Here is an 18139-nt window from a genome sequence, read left to right on the forward strand (position 1 = left end):
TAGGGTATTTTCACTCATTTTCTGTGAAAAAAAACAAAAACCTTCCCATCAGGTTTTCTTGGATGAATTTTTTTTTTTCCGGATGCATTTTTGGTGCTAAGTGCTATGACTAGAAACGGTCACTAGAGGGTGCTGTGAACTCACAAAACTGGTCTGATATCCACCAGACAGATGTATGCACTGTCCATCCGCTTCCCTGCCCATGCTGCTACCGTTTTGTCATGTTGGAAAAGTGCAGTGAACGGGGAAAAGTTGCAAATTTTACTGCACAAATGGCATCAGAAAAAATGTGTCCCCTATTTACACCACAAACGTGTCAAATAGATTACTAAATGTCCCCCACTGTCTGTAGTATCTGCTCTTATTCTGTATATACGGACACTGCACAGTACCACTTCTCCTGTCCTGTATACTGGGTGTAATCCTCAGTATCTGCTCCTATTCTGTATATATGGACACTGCACAGTACCACTTCTCCTGTCCTGTATACTGGGTGTAATCCTCAGTATCTGCTCCTATTCTGTATATATGGACACTGCACAGTACCACTTCTCCTGTCCTGTATACTGGGTGTAATCCTCAGTATCTGCTCTTATTCTGTATATATGGACACCGCACAGTACCACTTCTCCTGTCCTGTATACTGGGTGTAATCCTCAGTATCTGCTCCTATTCTGTATATATGGACACTGCACAGTACCACTTCTCCTGTCCTGTATACTGGGTGTAATCCTCAGTATCTGCTCTTATTCTGTATATATGGACACTGCACAGTACCACTTCTCCTGTCCTGTATACTGGGTGTAATCCTCAGTATCTGCTCCTATTCTGTATATATGGACACTGCACAGTACCACTTCTCCTGTCCTGTATACTGGGTGTAATCCTCAGTATCTGCTCTTATTCTGTATATATGGACACTGCACAGTACCACTTCTCCTGTCCTGTATACTGGGTGTAATCCTCAGTATCTGCTCCTATTCTGTATATATGGACACTGCACAGTACCACTTCTCCTGTCCTGTATACTGGGTGTAATCCTCAGTATCTGCTTTTATTCTGTATATATGGACACCGCACAGTACCACTTCTCCTGTCCTGTATACTGGGTGTAATCCTCAGTATCTGCTCCTATTCTGTATATATGGACACTGCACAGTACCACTTCTCCTGTCCTGTATACCGGGTGTAATCCTCAGTATCTGCTCTTATTCTGTATATACGGACACTGCACGGTACCACTTCTCCTGTCCTGTATACTGAGTGTAATCCTCAGTGTCTGCTCTTATTCTGTATATATGGACACTGCACAGTACCACTTCTCCTGTCCTGTATACTGGGTGTAATCCTCAGTATGTGCTCTTATTCTGTATATATATATACACTGCACAGTACCACTTCTCCTGTCCTGTATACTGGGTGTAATCCTCAGTATCTGCTCTTACTCTGTATATATAGACACTGCACAGTACCACTTTTCCTGTCCTGTATACTGGGTGTAATCCTCAGTATCTGCTCCTATTCTGTATATATGGACACTGCACAGTACTACTTCTCCCGTCCTGTATACTGGGAGAAATCCTCAGTATCTGCTCTTATTCTGTATATATGGACACTGCACAGTACCACTTCTCCTGTCCTGTATACTGGGTGTAAGCCTCAGTATCTGCTCTTATTCTGTATATAAGGACACTGCACAGTACCACTTCTCCTGTCCTGTGTACTGGGTGTAATCCTCAGTATCTGCTCCTATTCTGTATATATGGACACTGCACAGTACCACTTCTCCTGTCCTGTATACTGGGTGTAATCCTCAGTATCTGCTCTTACTCTGTATATATAGACACTGCACAGTACCACTTCTCCTGTCCTGTATACTGGGTGTAATCCTCAGTATCTGCTCTTATTCCGTATATATGGACACTGCACAGTACCACTTCTCCTGTCCTGTATACTGGGTGTAATCCTCAGTATCTGCTCTTATTCTGTATATAAGGGCACTGCACAGTACCACTTCTCCTGTCCTGTATACTGGGTGTAATCCTCAGTATCTGCTCTTATTCTGTATATAAGGGCACTGCACAGTACCACTTCTCCTGTCCTGTGTACTGGGTGTAATCCTCAGTATCTGCTCTTATTCTGTATATAAGGGCACTGCACAGTACCACTTCTCCTGTCCTGTATACTGGGTGTAATCCTCAGTATCTGCTCTTATTCTGTATATAAGGGCACTGCACAGTACCACTTCTCCTGTCCTGTATACTGGGTGTAATCCTCAGTATCTGCTCTTATTCCGTATATATGGACACTGCACAGTACCACTTCTCCTGTCCTGTATACTGGGTGTAATCCTCAGTATCTGCTCTTATTCTGTATATAAGGGCACTGCACAGTACCACTTCTCCTGTCCTGTGTACTGGGTGTAATCCTCAGTATCTGCTCTTATTCTGTATATATAGACACTGCACAGTACCACTTCTCCTGTCCTGTATACTGGGTGTAATCCTCAGTATCTGCTCTTATTCCGTATATATGGACACTGCACAGTACCACTTCTCCTGTCCTGTATACTGGGTGTAATCCTCAGTATCTGCTCTTATTCTGTATATAAGGGCACTGCACAGTACCACTTCTCCTGTCCTGTATACTGGGTGTAATCCTCAGTATCTGCTCTTATTCTGTATATAAGGGCACTGCACAGTACCACTTCTCCTGTCCTGTGTACTGGGTGTAATCCTCAGTATCTGCTCTTATTCTGTATATAAGGGCACTGCACAGTACCACTTCTCCTGTCCTGTGTACTGGGTGTAATCCTCAGTATCTGCTCTTATTCTGTATATAAGGGCACTGCACAGTACCACTTCTCCTGTCCTGTATACTGGGTGTAATCCTCAGTATCTGCTCTTATTCCGTATATATGGACACTGCACAGTACCACTTCTCCTGTCCTGTATACTGGGTGTAATCCTCAGTATCTGCTCTTATTCTGTATATAAGGGCACTGCACAGTACCACTTCTCCTGTCCTGTGTACTGGGTGTAATCCTCAGTATCTGCTCTTATTCTGTATATATAGACACTGCACAGTACCACTTCTCCTGTCCTGTATACTGGGTGTAATCCTCAGTATCTGCTCTTATTCTGTATATATGGACACTGCACAGTACCACTTCTCCTGTCCTGTATACTGGGTGTAATCCTCAGTATCTGCTCTTATTCTGTATATAAGGGCACTGCACAGTACCACTTCTCCTGTCCTGTGTACTGGGTGTAATCCTCAGTATCTGCTCTTATTCTGTATATATAGACACTGCACAGTACCACTTCTCCTGTCCTGTATACTGGGTGTAATCCTCAGTATCTGCTCTTATTCCGTATATATGGACACTGCACAGTACCACTTCTCCTGTCCTGTATACTGGGTGTAATCCTCAGTATCTGCTCTTATTCTGTATATAAGGGCACTGCACAGTACCACTTCTCCTGTCCTGTATACTGGGTGTAATCCTCAGTATCTGCTCTTATTCCGTATATATGGACACTGCACAGTACCACTTCTCCTGTCCTGTATACTGGGTGTAATCCTCAGTATCTGCTCTTATTCTGTATATAAGGGCACTGCACAGTACCACTTCTCCTGTCCTGTGTACTGGGTGTAATCCTCAGTATCTGCTCTTATTCTGTATATAAGGACACTGCACAGAGGGGTTTTTCTGCATATTAATGTGTATTACTGCTTATGTTCAGAGGGTGCTGTATGTAATGTGTACAGGTCCCACTGTAAGAAGTAAGTGCGTTGTGAGAAAATGCACGATTTTTCTGCGTGAGTGCCAAGTGTTTTAATGCGTTTTGCACGGGCGTGAGAAAAATCGGCATGTTTGGTACCCAGACCCGAACCCGGACTTCACAGAAGTTGGGGTTTGGGTTCGGTGTTGTGTAGATTTTATTATTTTCCCTTATAACATGGTTATAAGGGAAAATAGCATTCTTAATACAGAATGCTAAGTAAATTAAGGATTGAGGGGTTAAAAAATAAAAAAATTAAATTAAACTCCCCTCATCCACTTGTTCGCGCAGCTCGGCTTGTCTTTCTTCTTCTTTGAAGACCTGGGAGAAAAGGACCTTTGGTGACATCACTGCGGTGATGGACCATGTGATGAGCGCAGTGACGTCACCAAAGGTCCTTTTCCTCCCAGGTCCTCAAAGAAGAATGAATCGGCAATGCAACAAAAACCAGGTTGTCTGAGCAAATCAGTGTTTCCTACTCCAGATATGGAGCTGTTCTGCAGAAAACGCTGTCACCCGGAGTCTCCTCCACCGGTGGAAGTGACGGTGAAGCGGTGTGCCTCCTGCCCCGAGGCCGGCCAGCCCCTGGAGAACCTGCACACATTCAGGGAGGAGAGGGGACTGCTGCCACGACTCTTCGGTCACAAGAAGACCAGAAAACATGTTAGTGGTGGAAAATGGAAATCTTATGATGATGTCACCATCCGGTTAATGACCTCACAGCAACAAGGAGCCCTGAACCACAATGAAGGTAAGTCAAGGATCTTAAATAATAAATAATAAAACTCCTTAGTAAAATAAAATTTAAAGGTCATTGAAAAGTCCTTTTACATGACCCGAGAAATGGGGAGAAGTGTTTTACGTTCTGGCTGGGGATTGAGGAACTCCATCTCTGAGTGCGAAATTGTAGAAAACTGCGGCACTCCAATGACTTAGAAAAACGTCACATTTTATTCACACCGAATATTGCGACATTTCGACCTTTTAGGTCTTTATCGAGCTCAAACAAACATACCAATAGTGAACATATATAACCACAAAACATCTACAATTGGTTAGTGTTGTCTCCACCTTAATTGAATATAAACACCTCCCCCTTCAATTTAAAAAGAACTTATCCTTCTTGGTCAGCCACATAATTTTATAATCCCATATCAAAACATTAATCCAATCAATCCATTGCTCCATCTCTTACCCTTGTCTCAGGCCGTAGGATACATCCATGGCGGGTGTTGTATATTCCATTAACTCATGTAATCCGCACCACACATGGCGTGTCATCGTATTACCTCCGCGCATGTGCTGCTACCTCATCAGTGACGTCTATCACATCAGACAGCCGCCGTCATCCTGAGCGGTCCTTCTCCGATTCCGCCCTTCTCGGTCACGCGTGTCTTCCCTTGTTCTTCCCCATGACCGGCATAGACCTCACTGCGTAGCGGTACTGTACAATGCGCTTGTCTGCAATTATCACTGAACATTTTTCTTAATATCGGGCATCCTTTAAACACATGATCCCATTATTAATTGAAGATTTCCACTCTCTCATCTCTTATTATAGGTATCCCCTTTAAGAGGCGTATATGGGTTTTATATGCGAAAAAATAGTGCCAGTGCCGTTCACTGTCCTCGATGGGTCGCCGGCTCGCACACCTATCATTCCCCAGCGGGGCTGAAACCCAGAACCATGTCATAACCCAAGGGCGCATCTATGCATACATCCATCACCTACATCTATACATACACACATGGGGACCGACAAACAGGTATGTCATCCATCCTCCACGTATACATACATACATACATACATACATACACGGATGAAGCAATCAAAAATTGATAACTTTCAGGGCTTATTTATTGAGAAAACCTATCACTCACTCCAGGCTTCTTTATTTTCACTAATCCTTTATTCATATCATATTTAGGCTGGTTGCCCTATGCCAGTCATTCTCCCCCGGCCACAGGCAGCCGGCCATATGTTAGATCAGGTCAATTCCACCTCAGTGACCTCTAACTCCTTTTCTAAGGAGGGGATTTATATTCCATTTTCCCTTTTAGGGTTTAGGTCACCATCAGATTTTATGACTCCACTGCCCGCACTTCATTCCACTCTACTCACATGCATCTGATATCTTTCCACGCCCCCAATTTACAACCTTTGTCATTTAAATCTACTGTGCGCCCAGGGGTGTGACATCAGGTCCACATAACCTCCCCATCGGAGATAAGCGGTGCGCTCGCCCAGCCATCGCCTCTCGGTGTGTCCAACTCCACCACTATTTCATCATTACTCATATTTGATGATCCCCTCTGTCCATATCTTCAAATAATGTCCAATATAAAGAACACACAATCCTTCCTCCATGGATGTTATTCCCACTGCCTGTACAGAGATTCCTGTGATGTAAATAAAAGACAAAGAATATGAAAATTTAAAACAAACACGGCTTATAGCCGGGCACTTCTACTTCAAAATAATACACTCATCTCTCTACAGGGTTAAAAGAGAGAACCCACTTTAAATTCTCTATTTAAGCCTCTTGGTTCCATTGTATCCAATTCAAATATCCATCTTAGTTCCTTCCTCTTCAACAGTTTCTCTCTATCTCCTCCTCTTGTTAATGGCGGAAAACCATCTATAATCCTAAATCTCCACTGTGAGATGTTGTGTCTATCTTACAAAATGTTCTGGTACCGGTAGGTGGATCTCCTCCCTATCTTCCTGTTCCTGCCTCTTCGCTAGCAATTCCCGGATTGTGCATCTATGTTGATCTATCCTATTCTTGCAGGGCTGCGTGGTCTCTCCTACATAAAGTAGGCCACACGGGCACTGCAAGACATAGAGAACGTATTGTGAATTACAAATGAAAAAATCCTTAATTGTATATTTCTTTCCTGTTCTTGGGTGACTGAAGGAGCCCCCCTTGATTAGGCTGTCGCAATTGCAGCAGCCCAAACAAGGGTGACATCCCTTCTTGCCCTCCTGTTTCTCCTTCACCCTTAAAGTGGGTTCTCTCTTTTAACCCTGTAGAGAGATGAGTGTATTATTTTCAAGTAGAAGTGCCCGGCTATAAGCCGTGTTTGTTTTTAATTTTCATATTCTTTGTCTTTTATTTACATTACAGGAATCTCTGTACAGGCAGTGGGAATAACATCCATGGAGGAAGTATTGTGTGTTCTTTATATTGGACATTATTTGAAGATATGGACAGAGGGAATCATCAAATATGAGTAATGATGAAATAGTGGCGGAGTTGGGCACACCGAGAGGCGATGGCTGGGCGAGCGCACCGCTTATCTCCGATGGGGAGGTTATGTGGACCCGATGTCACACCCCTGGGCGCACAGTAGATTTAAATGACAAAGGTTGTAAATTGGGGGCGTGGAAAGATATCAGATGCATGTGAGTAGAGTGGAATGAAGTGCGGGCAGTGGAGTCATAAAATCTGATGGTGACCTAAACCCTAAAAGGGAAAATGGAATATAAATCCCCTCCTTAGAAAAGGAGTTAGAGGTCACTCAGGTGGAATTGACCTGATCTAACATATGGCCGGCTGCCTATGGCCGGGGGAGAATGACTGGCATAGGGCAACCAGCCTAAATATGATATGAATAAAGGATTAGTGAAAATAAAGAAGCCTGGAGTGAGTGATAGGTTTTCTCTATAAATAAGCCCTGAAAGTTATCAATTTTTGATTGCTTCATCCGTGTATGTATGTATGTGTACGTGGAGGATGGATGACATACCTGTTTGTCGGTCCCCATGTGTGTATGTATAGATGTAGGGGATGGATGTATGCATAGATGCGCCCTTGGGTTATGACATGGGTCTGGGTTTCAGCCCCGCTGGGGAATGATGGGTGTGCGAGCCGGCGACCCATCGAGGACAGTGAACGGCACTGGCACTATTTTTTCCCATAGAAAAAATATATACGCCTCTTAAAGGGGATACCTATAATAAGAGATGACGAGAGAGTGGAAATCTTCAAATAATAATGGGGTCATGTGTTTAAAGGATGCCCGATATTAAGAAAAATGTTCAGTGATAATTAATTGCAGACAAGCGCATTGTACAGTACCGCTACGCAGTGAGGTCTATGCCGGCCATGGGGAAGAACAAGGGAAGACTCACGTGACCGAGAAGGGCGGAATCAGAGAAGGACCGCTCATGACGGCGGCTGTCTGATGCGATAGACGTCACTGACATAGGGGCACATGCGCAAAGGTAATACGTGGACGCCACACATGCCATGTGTGGTGCGGATTACATGAGTTAATGGAATATACAACACCCGCCATGGATGTATCCTACGGCCTCAGACAAGGGTAAGAAATGGAGCAATGGATTGGATTAATGTTTTGATATGGGATTATAAAATGATGTGGCTGACAAAGAAGGATAAGTTCTTTTTAAATTGAAGGGGGAGGTGTTTATATTCAATTAAGGTGGAGTCAACACTAACCAATTGTAGATGTTTTGTGGTTATATATGTTCACTATTGGTATGTTTGAGCTCGATAAAGACCTAAAAGGTCGAAGCGTCGCAATATTCGGTTTGAATAAAATGTGAAGTTTTTCTAAGTCATTGGAGTGCCGCAGTTTTCTACAATATTGCAATTTGAGGAGTTCCGAAAGCCAGGACTCAACACTGTGGGCACCGCCACAAAACAGAATAGCTGAAAGGATTCAGTGAGTAGTGCTGTCTTGTATATTTCTTGGAGTAGATCCATCTCTGAGTGATCATCTGTGGAGAGCACATGTAGTGTCTACATCAAAAAATTTCTCCTGAAGATTCTACAAAATCCCTAAGAGGTTTCTCCTCTCTCGGACCATGTGATCAATTTTGGCTGACTGAGCTCAAGGGTTACAGGGAGAGCAGCCATTGTTGCACAGTGTATATAACGGATTAGTGGGGATTAGTGTGTCTATACCGCACATCACCGGGAGCATTGTGTGATCAGTAGAGATGACACTGAAGAGGTGAAGGATGTTATAGCTGGATTATCCCCCTGTGTATAGATGAGGGGGAACCATGTAACAAACAGATTATTTTGTGTATAACAATGACCAAGTGCTCCATGAACAATGTCCTTACTCTAGAGTGTCCTCCAAGGTGTTACACAAAGGACACACAAATCCACTCAAACACGGCCTTTGTACCACTTGCTGGGACACCAGACAAGAATATAACGTATTCTCTTTATTCTTTTCATTCCCTGACCGTTCCGCAATTTTGTAATAAGGTGATCTCCCCCTTACGTCCTATGATGGCGATTTTCATAATGTGCTGATGGTGAGTTCCATCACTTGTGTTCCGCTCACAATTCTCCTGCTGCAGTACCTAATCTTAGTGTTCCCTTTGCTTGTTCAGTGTCTGCACAGTGAAGGAGGTGTAGGGTTTATATACATTTCTGTAGAGTATACGGAGATGCCGCAAAATACAACCATGAAGCATTGCACCAGGGTGCAGAGCATTAGGTCATCTCAGCTATGCCAGTGGCGGTGCTTGTCAGCACAGTGCAGATGGTTTCAAGGTGGCAGCAAACAGCAGAGTTATACCTGCAGCTGTGGATGAGACAGAAGTAGAGGACTGTGGGAGTAAACCAGAGTAACCGGGGGGAAACCCATGCAAACACGGGGAGAACATACAAAATGAAGATGATCCTAGTGGTAGTGCTATCTAGGACCACTGTGCTAACCCCTGGCCCACTGTGCTCCTCTTCATCTTCAGACCCTGTGCATGGAGCCTATGCAGTGATGGCTAACCTCTGGCACTCTAGCTGTGGTGAAACTACGACTCCCAGCATACTCCATTCATTTCTATGGAGTTCTGAGAACAGCCAAGCAAGTGTACATCTTGGAAGTCCTAGTTTAACCGCTGCTGGAGTGCCAGAGGTTAGCCATCACAGCTATAGGGCTTCTTTAGTATGGAACTGTACATCCTCTATGCAGTTCCATACAGGCTCAGTTGTGTCTGTATACAGGTTATCTACCTGCCTATGCAGACATGGAATCTAATGGAGAAGAAACAAAAACCTTTCTATGATTTCAGAGACATATAGCGGTAGACAGCTCATGCACTTTTACAGTAGCTCTGTTAAGGTACCATAGAAAATGTAATAGCCATGTGGATGAGACCTACTGTAAGTAAAGAAAAGGATTTACAAGGTTACTAAGCAATATGTGAAGATTACATCCATATGTATAGTGGTTCCAATGATTTAGAGGTATTAAAATCCTCCTCTTCAACTATTGATGAGAGTCCTAACTAAAATAGTTTTGGGATTAGATATGGTCTTTATCTTCTGTGTAGTTTGGGTTGTCCTTGGCTGGTTCTGATGTCTTCACAGTACAGAGGCTGGATTTAACAATAGGTAGAAAGGGACAGTGGCATCCAAACAAAAAATATTGAAAAGTTGATTGTAAATCATTCAGTAGGTGAACTTGATGGATCTAAAGTCTTCAACAATCCCATCTACCAACCTCCTGTCAGTACGACAATAACTCCTCTATGTGTTTCTTCTACGGAACCCAAAGACCATGAGGACAAAAATATTTATAACCAGGAGGCTTCTCCAGACACCACCTCACAGAAGCCATCTCCCGAAGTAAAAATTCTTAAGGAACAGAACATGACCACAAGCCCCCGAGAAACCAGGTACATTTCACCAAAGATTCACATGTTGGGCATATTGTAGATGCAGAGTATTCCTACTGCCCATTCTAATGTTCATTTTTGGTCTTCTCCATAAATTTTACTGATTGCCACCATAATCCTCCAGCAAAAATCATCTAGCTCAAACATTTCATTATACATGGAGTCAAATATTCTGTAATGGCATGGTCAGCCAAGACATTTATGCAATGTATTGTGAGTGCATGAGGGTTGATACCTTTTAATGCCTAACTGAAAAGATGACACAATTGCAAGCTTTTAAGACTACTTAGGCCTCTTCCTCGGGCATCTTTTAAGACACTGTGTGAATCTTCAGATACTGTCTTGAAAGGGTACTTGATATCCATTAACATTGTAAGACTGAGGAGTCCATTTCTCTGAGTGGTTCATTAAATTCTTTACATAACACTGGCCACACATAAGAGTCACTAAGGGGTCACAAACCTTGATCATTATTGATCAGACCCTATAACCCAGCATTTGTCCGATCTCCATGATCTGTGATGAGATATTACTTAAAAGCTCCCCTGAGACCACTGAATGTGATCGATTTGTTGACCTGGACCTCTGTGATGATAACTATGTCTTTGTACTTAGCCTGATTGGAAGACTGATGGAGTCTCGACGGTGGAAGCGGAAGGAGTCTAAGTTTGTACACACACGTTAGTAGAGCATGTCTTTGGGGTTCCCTCTACTTGGTGGTATGGTCTATATGTCCTTGGATCATTCATATTCTGTGTCTTTTTCCCCCCCTTGTTTTAGAGCCGCTTTATCAAGACTACTGTATCTATTACACTAAAGGAGCTCCAGGCTTGCCCCCGAATGTCTTCTCAATAGACACCTCGCTTTCTCTTGCGGGTCAAATATCCTCCGCTCTACTTGGGAGTCATGTGAACAATGCAAGCCCCCCACATTACACCTCATCCTTGTGGCAGGAACTCCCAGAAGTAAAAGAAAAAAGAATTGCTCAAACAATGAGCCCCCAAAAGCGGCAACTCCAGGAGGTATGAGAGCACTGACTGAATGATCCTTGTATGGAAGAGGTTTTTCTAGCATTGGGAATTCCTCCCTGAATCTATTCTATACTTTATAAGATGCCTTAATTCTGAATGAATAGGCCTGTGGGGTTCTTGTTCGTTATTTTGAGTCTTTCCACAGGCCATTTTTGAGGCGGTGACATCAGAGGCATCCTACCAGCGCAGTTTGTCTGTAGCAATTGGTCACTTCCAGAAATCCCGGCGACTTTCCGAGTGTCTGAGCACCTCGGACAAGCACACCCTGTTCTCCAATCTCCCCTGTGTTCGGGAGGTCAGTGAGAGGTCCGTGTCACTGCACTGTTTTATCAGCAGTGCTTGGAACTACTATGTTGGCATTTTGATAAGTTCAGAATTGATTTTTGTATCTCCAATGTCTAGATTTCTTCTGGATCTAGAAGAAGGTTTGGAGAAGGACATATATCTGTGTGATATTGGAGATAGGGTTCTGCGGCACTGTCCTGAATTCTGGAGAGTTTACATTCCTTATGTGACCAACCAGATGTACCAAGAAAAACTGATGCAGCAACTGATGTAAGTCTGTTTAGGAGATGGAGAAAGAGACAAGTCTCTGCCTCGTAACCATGTCTAAGCCCAGAATGGCCCATAGAAGCATAGTATTCATGGGGTGTAACATGAAGTTCCTGTATCCATATGTCACTTATAATACTAGTATCTTATAACAAAAGCCTTTGGGCGACAGGGCCTTGGTGCTACCACTGAACCTAAAGCTACAACTTTTGCTACAAAGTTTGCTGAAAGTGCCCAAGTTACCCTGCCTCACTCGCGCCTAACTCCGGCCAGCCCTGTGGCTCTGTGACATCACATTTCCGTATAGGCCTTTCGCACATCACTGCCGGGCCCAGGCATGCGCAGTGTTCTACCCACTGTGGGCAGAGGCACAGATATGCAGTGCCCATGCGCCAATTTTACACCAGTAACTCAGAACACTGCGCATGCAAGGGCCCGGCAGTGATTCGTGAATGGCCTATAGGGAAATGTGATGTCACAGAGCCACAGGGCTGGCCGGAGTTAGGCGCGAGTGAGGTAGGGGAACTTGGGCACTTTCAGCAAACTCTCTGCCCCTTGGCACTTGCGATGGCTCATTAGCATATCATAAAAACTACTTTTCAGGCGATTTGGATGATCTGAAAAATGAAACAAAGGTACCATCTGTGTTATGTCTTTGTGTCCCACTGAACTGTGATCGGTTTAAAACCGGTCAGGTTGGTGATAGACTCCCTTTGAAGTGCACTCCCCGCTAAACTCACAGGTCAGCTCCATCCAAGCCTGGTATCTACAACAGAAATCTATGATGCTGTGAGTTCGGGTCAGTAGATAGGGCAATTACACAGAGAATAGAAGACTGGTTTGTCCTGCTAGAAGTTGTTATAAATTTTTTTCAGCTGTTTCTTGGTTAGATCTGTTTAGGAAAGCAAGAGGACTACAACCAATATGGTTGTCATTACTGCTCCCAAGAGGTCACGAAACTACAGTTGTAAACTGCAGACTTAGCTGTGTACTGAATTACTGGTGACGGGGCACAGTTTGACTGCAGGACCACACTGGTTATCGCCCAACTTTTCCCAGGAACTGACAAATAGAAATGTTATTAGCTGAGGATGTTTATGAGATGTCTGCAGATCCTCACAGACTCATGTTCCAGGTCACTAGACCATCAAATGTGTGATACGAGCTGCTGGTGTTCATAAGGTGGGTCAAAACAGACTCTTCCTGTTATACCTGTCAAGTTCTGATCTATCCAGATGTTGACCGTTCCTCTCTCGTCTCCTCTTCCATCAGTCGAGAGAATGGAAGATTCCTGCAGGTTCTCCAGAAACTGGAGGAGCAACCAGTGTGCAAGAGACAACTCCTAAAGTCTTTCCTAGTTCTCCCGTTTCAACGGATAACACGGCTGAAGATCCTGCTGGAGGTAGGAAGGGGGTATCTTTGTCATGTGGGAGTTTATCATTTCCTCCTGATTTCCAACCAATGGCATTTCCTTGCAGAATATCCTGAAGTTGGGCCAGAGTAACGCAGAGTTGTCATTATCTGTACAAAATGCTGTATCTGCTGTTGGAGAGGTGAGTGCTGGAGTAGTGATAGGTCCAGGGAATGCATTAGTCTTTTCTATGAAGAACTTTTTGCATCTCCTTTTCACTATAATGTAAAGTAAATGAACATATGGGGCCACCAGTAGGAATTAGGTAAACTGTTCTTGGGCATTTGGGCCTCCACCACTTTTAAAGGGTATTGAATCGATCTACCATCAATAGCTATGCTAGCATACTCCTTTAAAAGGTTTTCTCTATCTGGTCTCCCTAGAATGTGTGTAGGTACCTGCATATTTTTCCCCCTTCACTTTAACTATATCTGCTTTGCAGGAAACTGCATCTGGAGACCACATGGTTGACCTTTTTCTGTTTGCATAGAAGTAGTCAAAGGTGAAGGGCAATACTCAGTGTGGGCTACCATTGCTACTCCCATCCTAATTATCATGCCGATAGCTGCCAGAAGTTTTCACTTGAGGTTTGCTAAAAGACAAAATTGACCACTTTCCACTAGGATCCATCACCTAGATGTCTCTTCTCTTGGGATGAATAATGCATCACAACCTCAAGAATATCTGAGGTAATGCTCGCTATAGACCCGACTGTTTTCTATCCACAGATTGTGTCTCGGTGCAATGAGGGGGTAAGATGTATGATGCAGACCGAGGAGTTGGTCTTACTGGAGAAGAGGATGGATTTCCACCACACAAAGGTGAAGAGTTCTCCTTTTATCTTCACGTAATCTCATGGTTTTTATCCTCGTACCCCATATGGTCATTACAACATATGGTCAGTCTCGCATGTGCTCACGTATGATAACCCAATAGGAAAAATAAAGAAAATTGATCTTCTATAATTGTTCCATACATAGACATTATACTCGCATAACTCCAGCTATATGGTTACTCATAGTCACTGATTTGGCTCTCTGTATATAAGTATTCAGTGCCTCAGGGTATGCACAGAGGATGGATGCTGGTCTTTGCCATCCAATAAAAAAAAATGAAGAAATCTTATTTCATTAAATTCTCCCCATAACAGCAAGATGATGCAAACACAATTAACGAAATCGAGGTGCAATCACGATAAGACTCAATAAATCTTGATTTGGAGACTTACGACAGAGGAATAGAAATGGTGTGGACTGTAGGCACATTTAAAAGTAAGAAGATTTATTCTCCATAATTACAAAAAAATATTAAAATACAGGGATATGGTAATACAAAGGTCGCTGAGCTCATGGCCCAACCCAGGGTTGGCCTAACTTCAGGCTTCTCTCGGGGTTGGACTGTAAGTGCAGCAGTCTTTTTATTACTATATGCCTGTATTTTAAAGATTTTTGTCAGTATGGAGAATAAAGCCGCCTACTTTAAAATATGCCTCTTTTTTTTAATTGGCTTGATCTTTGCTGGGCCCACAATCTCCATTAACTGGTGCTTCCTCCATGGTGAATTCTCCCTTGCCTTAGACTTCGACTGTATTGTAATTGCTGGACCCCTTCTTTTGCAGTCTCTTCCCCTCATCTCCAGGGGTCGTGTCCTTGTTCAGCATGGAGAACTGGTGAGGATATTTTTCCAAGAGTTGGGCACTGGTCATCGACCACGTCTTGCCAGCAAACCTGTCTATCTCCATCTTTTCAGTGATTTGCTGCTTTTATCCAGCAAAACAGAGTAAGTGTGTACTGGGGAGCTGAGGCATTATTCCTACTAACAAAACACTGGTAGCACAGGTGAAGTCGCTGGACAATGTGGTCATGTGATAGACGGGATGTCCTCCCATCATGGCTGTGGCTTTACAGCACTGGGGACCCCGGAAAGTGACGTTTCTTATGAGCACAGTCAAACTAAGTCTTTATATACTGGAAAACTCCAAAATGGTGGAATTCTAGTTCCACAAATTACCATCCAGCTGATATCCAGGTTTAGGATACTACATGTTGAGGTCTCAGTTACTCATGGATTATACAGTCTTTTCTTCTCTTCCCCCAGCACTGGTCGCTTCCAGGTAACTGATTATGCTAGACGAGGGCACGTGAAAGCAGACTATGTTAAGGCCAAGGCCCTCGGCCTTCCCACGCTGGTCTTCTTACTGCGTCTGTCTCAAAACCACAGTGGCTTGAGCTGTGAGATCGTCCTGCAGGCTCCTAACGAGTGAGTTCAGGCCACATTTGACTATTAGAGACCGTTATGACCAAAAGCACATCGACAAGGGGTGCAGACGCTGCAGTCCTATTAGGAACCTCTGCTTCATAAGACATCAAAAAGGAAGATCCATGGCTCATGTGGGTTTGGCCTCCTAAAAAGATCAGGGCCAAGGTGCTTCAACCTACTTACCTAGCTGTAACAAGTCACCCTATGATTCTTCAATATGTAGCTGAGAATTTGGATTGGATCTGTATTTGTCTACTTATTGCTGGAAATGGAGAAGGTGCAACCAAAAGGGCAAGAATTGGTGGGAGGGGGAAGTTGTCTGGCATAGTTTTCATGCTAAAGATCTACAGGGCAACGTCTGACCGGTGCCCCTTTATATCCCGTGATGTAATACTGATGGGGTTGGGATCAAATATAGACTCATAGGGACTTGCAAGGCCTGACCTAGTTCTGCAGCATTAACTCTTCCGCCATGTTCTATATTTCTAGATTGGAGAAAGAACATTGGATCTCCCAGATAACTCAACAGATGTCACAGGAAACGAGCTGCTGATTACCAGCGATGAACATGCGGTAACGTCTCAATATGGTCCACCTATTCCCCCGACATTGCATACTTGTCAACAACTCTATATTTTAATGTGGCATACACTGCCATCACTTTCCTCCTTCAAAATCTCACATTTCAGGCCCCCTTCCAAAATAGCACACATTTCCAACCTCAATCTTCATATGTTCCTTGCGTATTTCATAGATCCTGGCATCCTCCAACTACTCATTCCTTCCCCAGTAAAATTTCTGATGACAACTGGTGAAGTGTCCCGTGTAAACAGCAGATTTTCCAGTTCCCAGGGTTATTTCTGTTATACACCTGACGCTTCTTCAGAACAGGGGGCAGCTGTATACTGAGGAGGGCAGGTGCACCGTTCTGTACAATGGATGCAAAGTATACAAGATGGTAATGCTCATCTGGCCACCGAGGGAGACACTGATTCTCCTGTCACTTTCCTGTATATGCCACCGGCCAGTAACCTTTATTCTGCTAACTGGTAATGCTTTAGGATGGTCCCCTGGATAAATGTCCAGAGCACAGGAGCAGATTTATTTCTCTTGGTCACAATCACTGGAGCACTTAATTTAACCATTCATTTTTTCTCATTCATTATTGCCACCATCTAACAACGATCAGCCAAGAACGGTCAGTTTGCCTTCTTATTGTGAAACGCTGCTCTGACTACGGTCCGCCATCTATGGCCTCAGTAATGCATTCCTGTAGTGCCTGCACTGACTAATTAGCAATATTGTACCAGTGAAGGACGATATATTATAGGATTGTTCTGAACCATTGATTGGAACAGTTCGGGGGTCGGCGACCTTTACCACTATTAATGTCACTTATGTCAGATTTTGCTTTGCAGGATTTAAGAGAATACCACAAAAACGCTGCTCCGGGGACCCGAGCTGAGGGGATTTTTACGTACAAAATGTCAAACATTGCATCCTCTGTCCGTAGTCAGAATGGCCTGTATTGTATGATGGAGGAAGAGCAGGACAGGATTGTGGTCGTCCTCAACTAGGCTCTACCCACCGTTTTTTTTATTTTTCATTTTAAGCCTACGGCTAGGTCTACACGACATTTGTCGCGCGACAATATTTATAATAGTCTATGGTGTCGCGCTGCGACACGACAGTCGCAAAAAATCCATTTGAAATGGGTTTTTCTGCAACTGTTGCGTTGCAGTGCGACACCATAGACTATCATTATGAATATTGTCGCGCGACGCATGTTGCAGTGTAGTTGTGCCCTATGTGTCGTGTAGCCTAAATCTTAAAGGGGTTGTCTCTCACTTCAGCAAGTGGCATTTATCATGTAGAAAAAGTTAGTACAAAACAAGATGTATTGTGATTGTCCATATTGCTGCCTAGATTAATCACATTATACATGGCTTGTTTCCATGGTTACGACCACCCTGCAATCCATCCGTGGTGGTCGTGCTTGCACACTACAGGAAAAAGCGCTGGCCTTTCTGGTGGTTCAGGACCAAGGGAGCTCGCATAGGCTGGTGCATTTTCCTAAAGTGTGCAAGCACGACCACCGCTGCTGGATTGTAGGGTGGTCATAACCATGGAAAAAAGCAGTGTATAATGTGATGGAAAAATGAATCTAGCCAGCAAAGGAAGCAATATGGATAACAACAGTACATTAGTAAGTGCCTTGTATTAACTTTCTCTACATGATAAATGCTATCTGCTGAAGTGAGAGAACTCCTTTAAACTCTGCTGATTGAGCAGATGCCTATCCCTTGGTTATGGAGACAGTAGTCATTTGATTTCTACTATGGAGCCCTGGTTGGAAAAACACCCAACCCAAGAAAAGTGTTCTTATTGTATCTGTGGCGTTACTTGTAGTTACTGAGACATTTGTCCCTGTTCATTTTTG

At 43.7% G+C, this 18139-nt stretch overlaps 1 protein-coding gene across 1 annotated transcript; it reads left to right on the plus strand.

Annotated features, from left to right (window-relative positions):
- The first annotated feature begins 9865 nt into the window (after positions 1-9865).
- On the plus strand, positions 9866-17407 carry LOC120986822 (rho guanine nucleotide exchange factor 19-like). The gene is made up of 12 exons (XM_040415527.1): positions 9866-10446; positions 11062-11126; positions 11227-11468; positions 11623-11783; positions 11880-12032; positions 13302-13431; positions 13508-13582; positions 14169-14261; positions 15059-15219; positions 15538-15699; positions 16189-16272; positions 17118-17407. The coding sequence occupies exons 1-11, from the start codon at positions 10421-10423 to the stop codon at positions 16250-16252; spliced, it is 1332 nt and encodes a 443-aa protein (XP_040271461.1). The 5' UTR covers positions 9866-10420; the 3' UTR covers positions 16253-16272; positions 17118-17407.
- Positions 17408-18139: the final 732 nt, after the last annotated feature.

Source organism: Bufo bufo, chromosome 1 (genome assembly GCF_905171765.1).
Source record: "Bufo bufo chromosome 1, aBufBuf1.1, whole genome shotgun sequence".
NCBI lineage: Eukaryota > Metazoa > Chordata > Amphibia > Anura > Bufonidae > Bufo > Bufo bufo.

What these genes read in the sequence shown, in the direction of transcription:
- LOC120986822 (XM_040415527.1), top strand. Translation starts at nt 10,421, where the DNA reads ATGACCACAAGCCCCCGAGAAACCAG. An exon ending in GGCTGAAGATCCTGCTGGAG is followed by an intron (nt 13,432 to 13,507) that starts GTAGGAAGGGGG and finishes ATTTCCTTGCAG; the next exon opens with AATATCCTGAAGTTGGGCCA. An exon ending in GTCCTGCAGGCTCCTAACGA is followed by an intron (nt 15,700 to 16,188) that starts GTGAGTTCAGGC and finishes CTATATTTCTAG; the next exon opens with ATTGGAGAAAGAACATTGGA.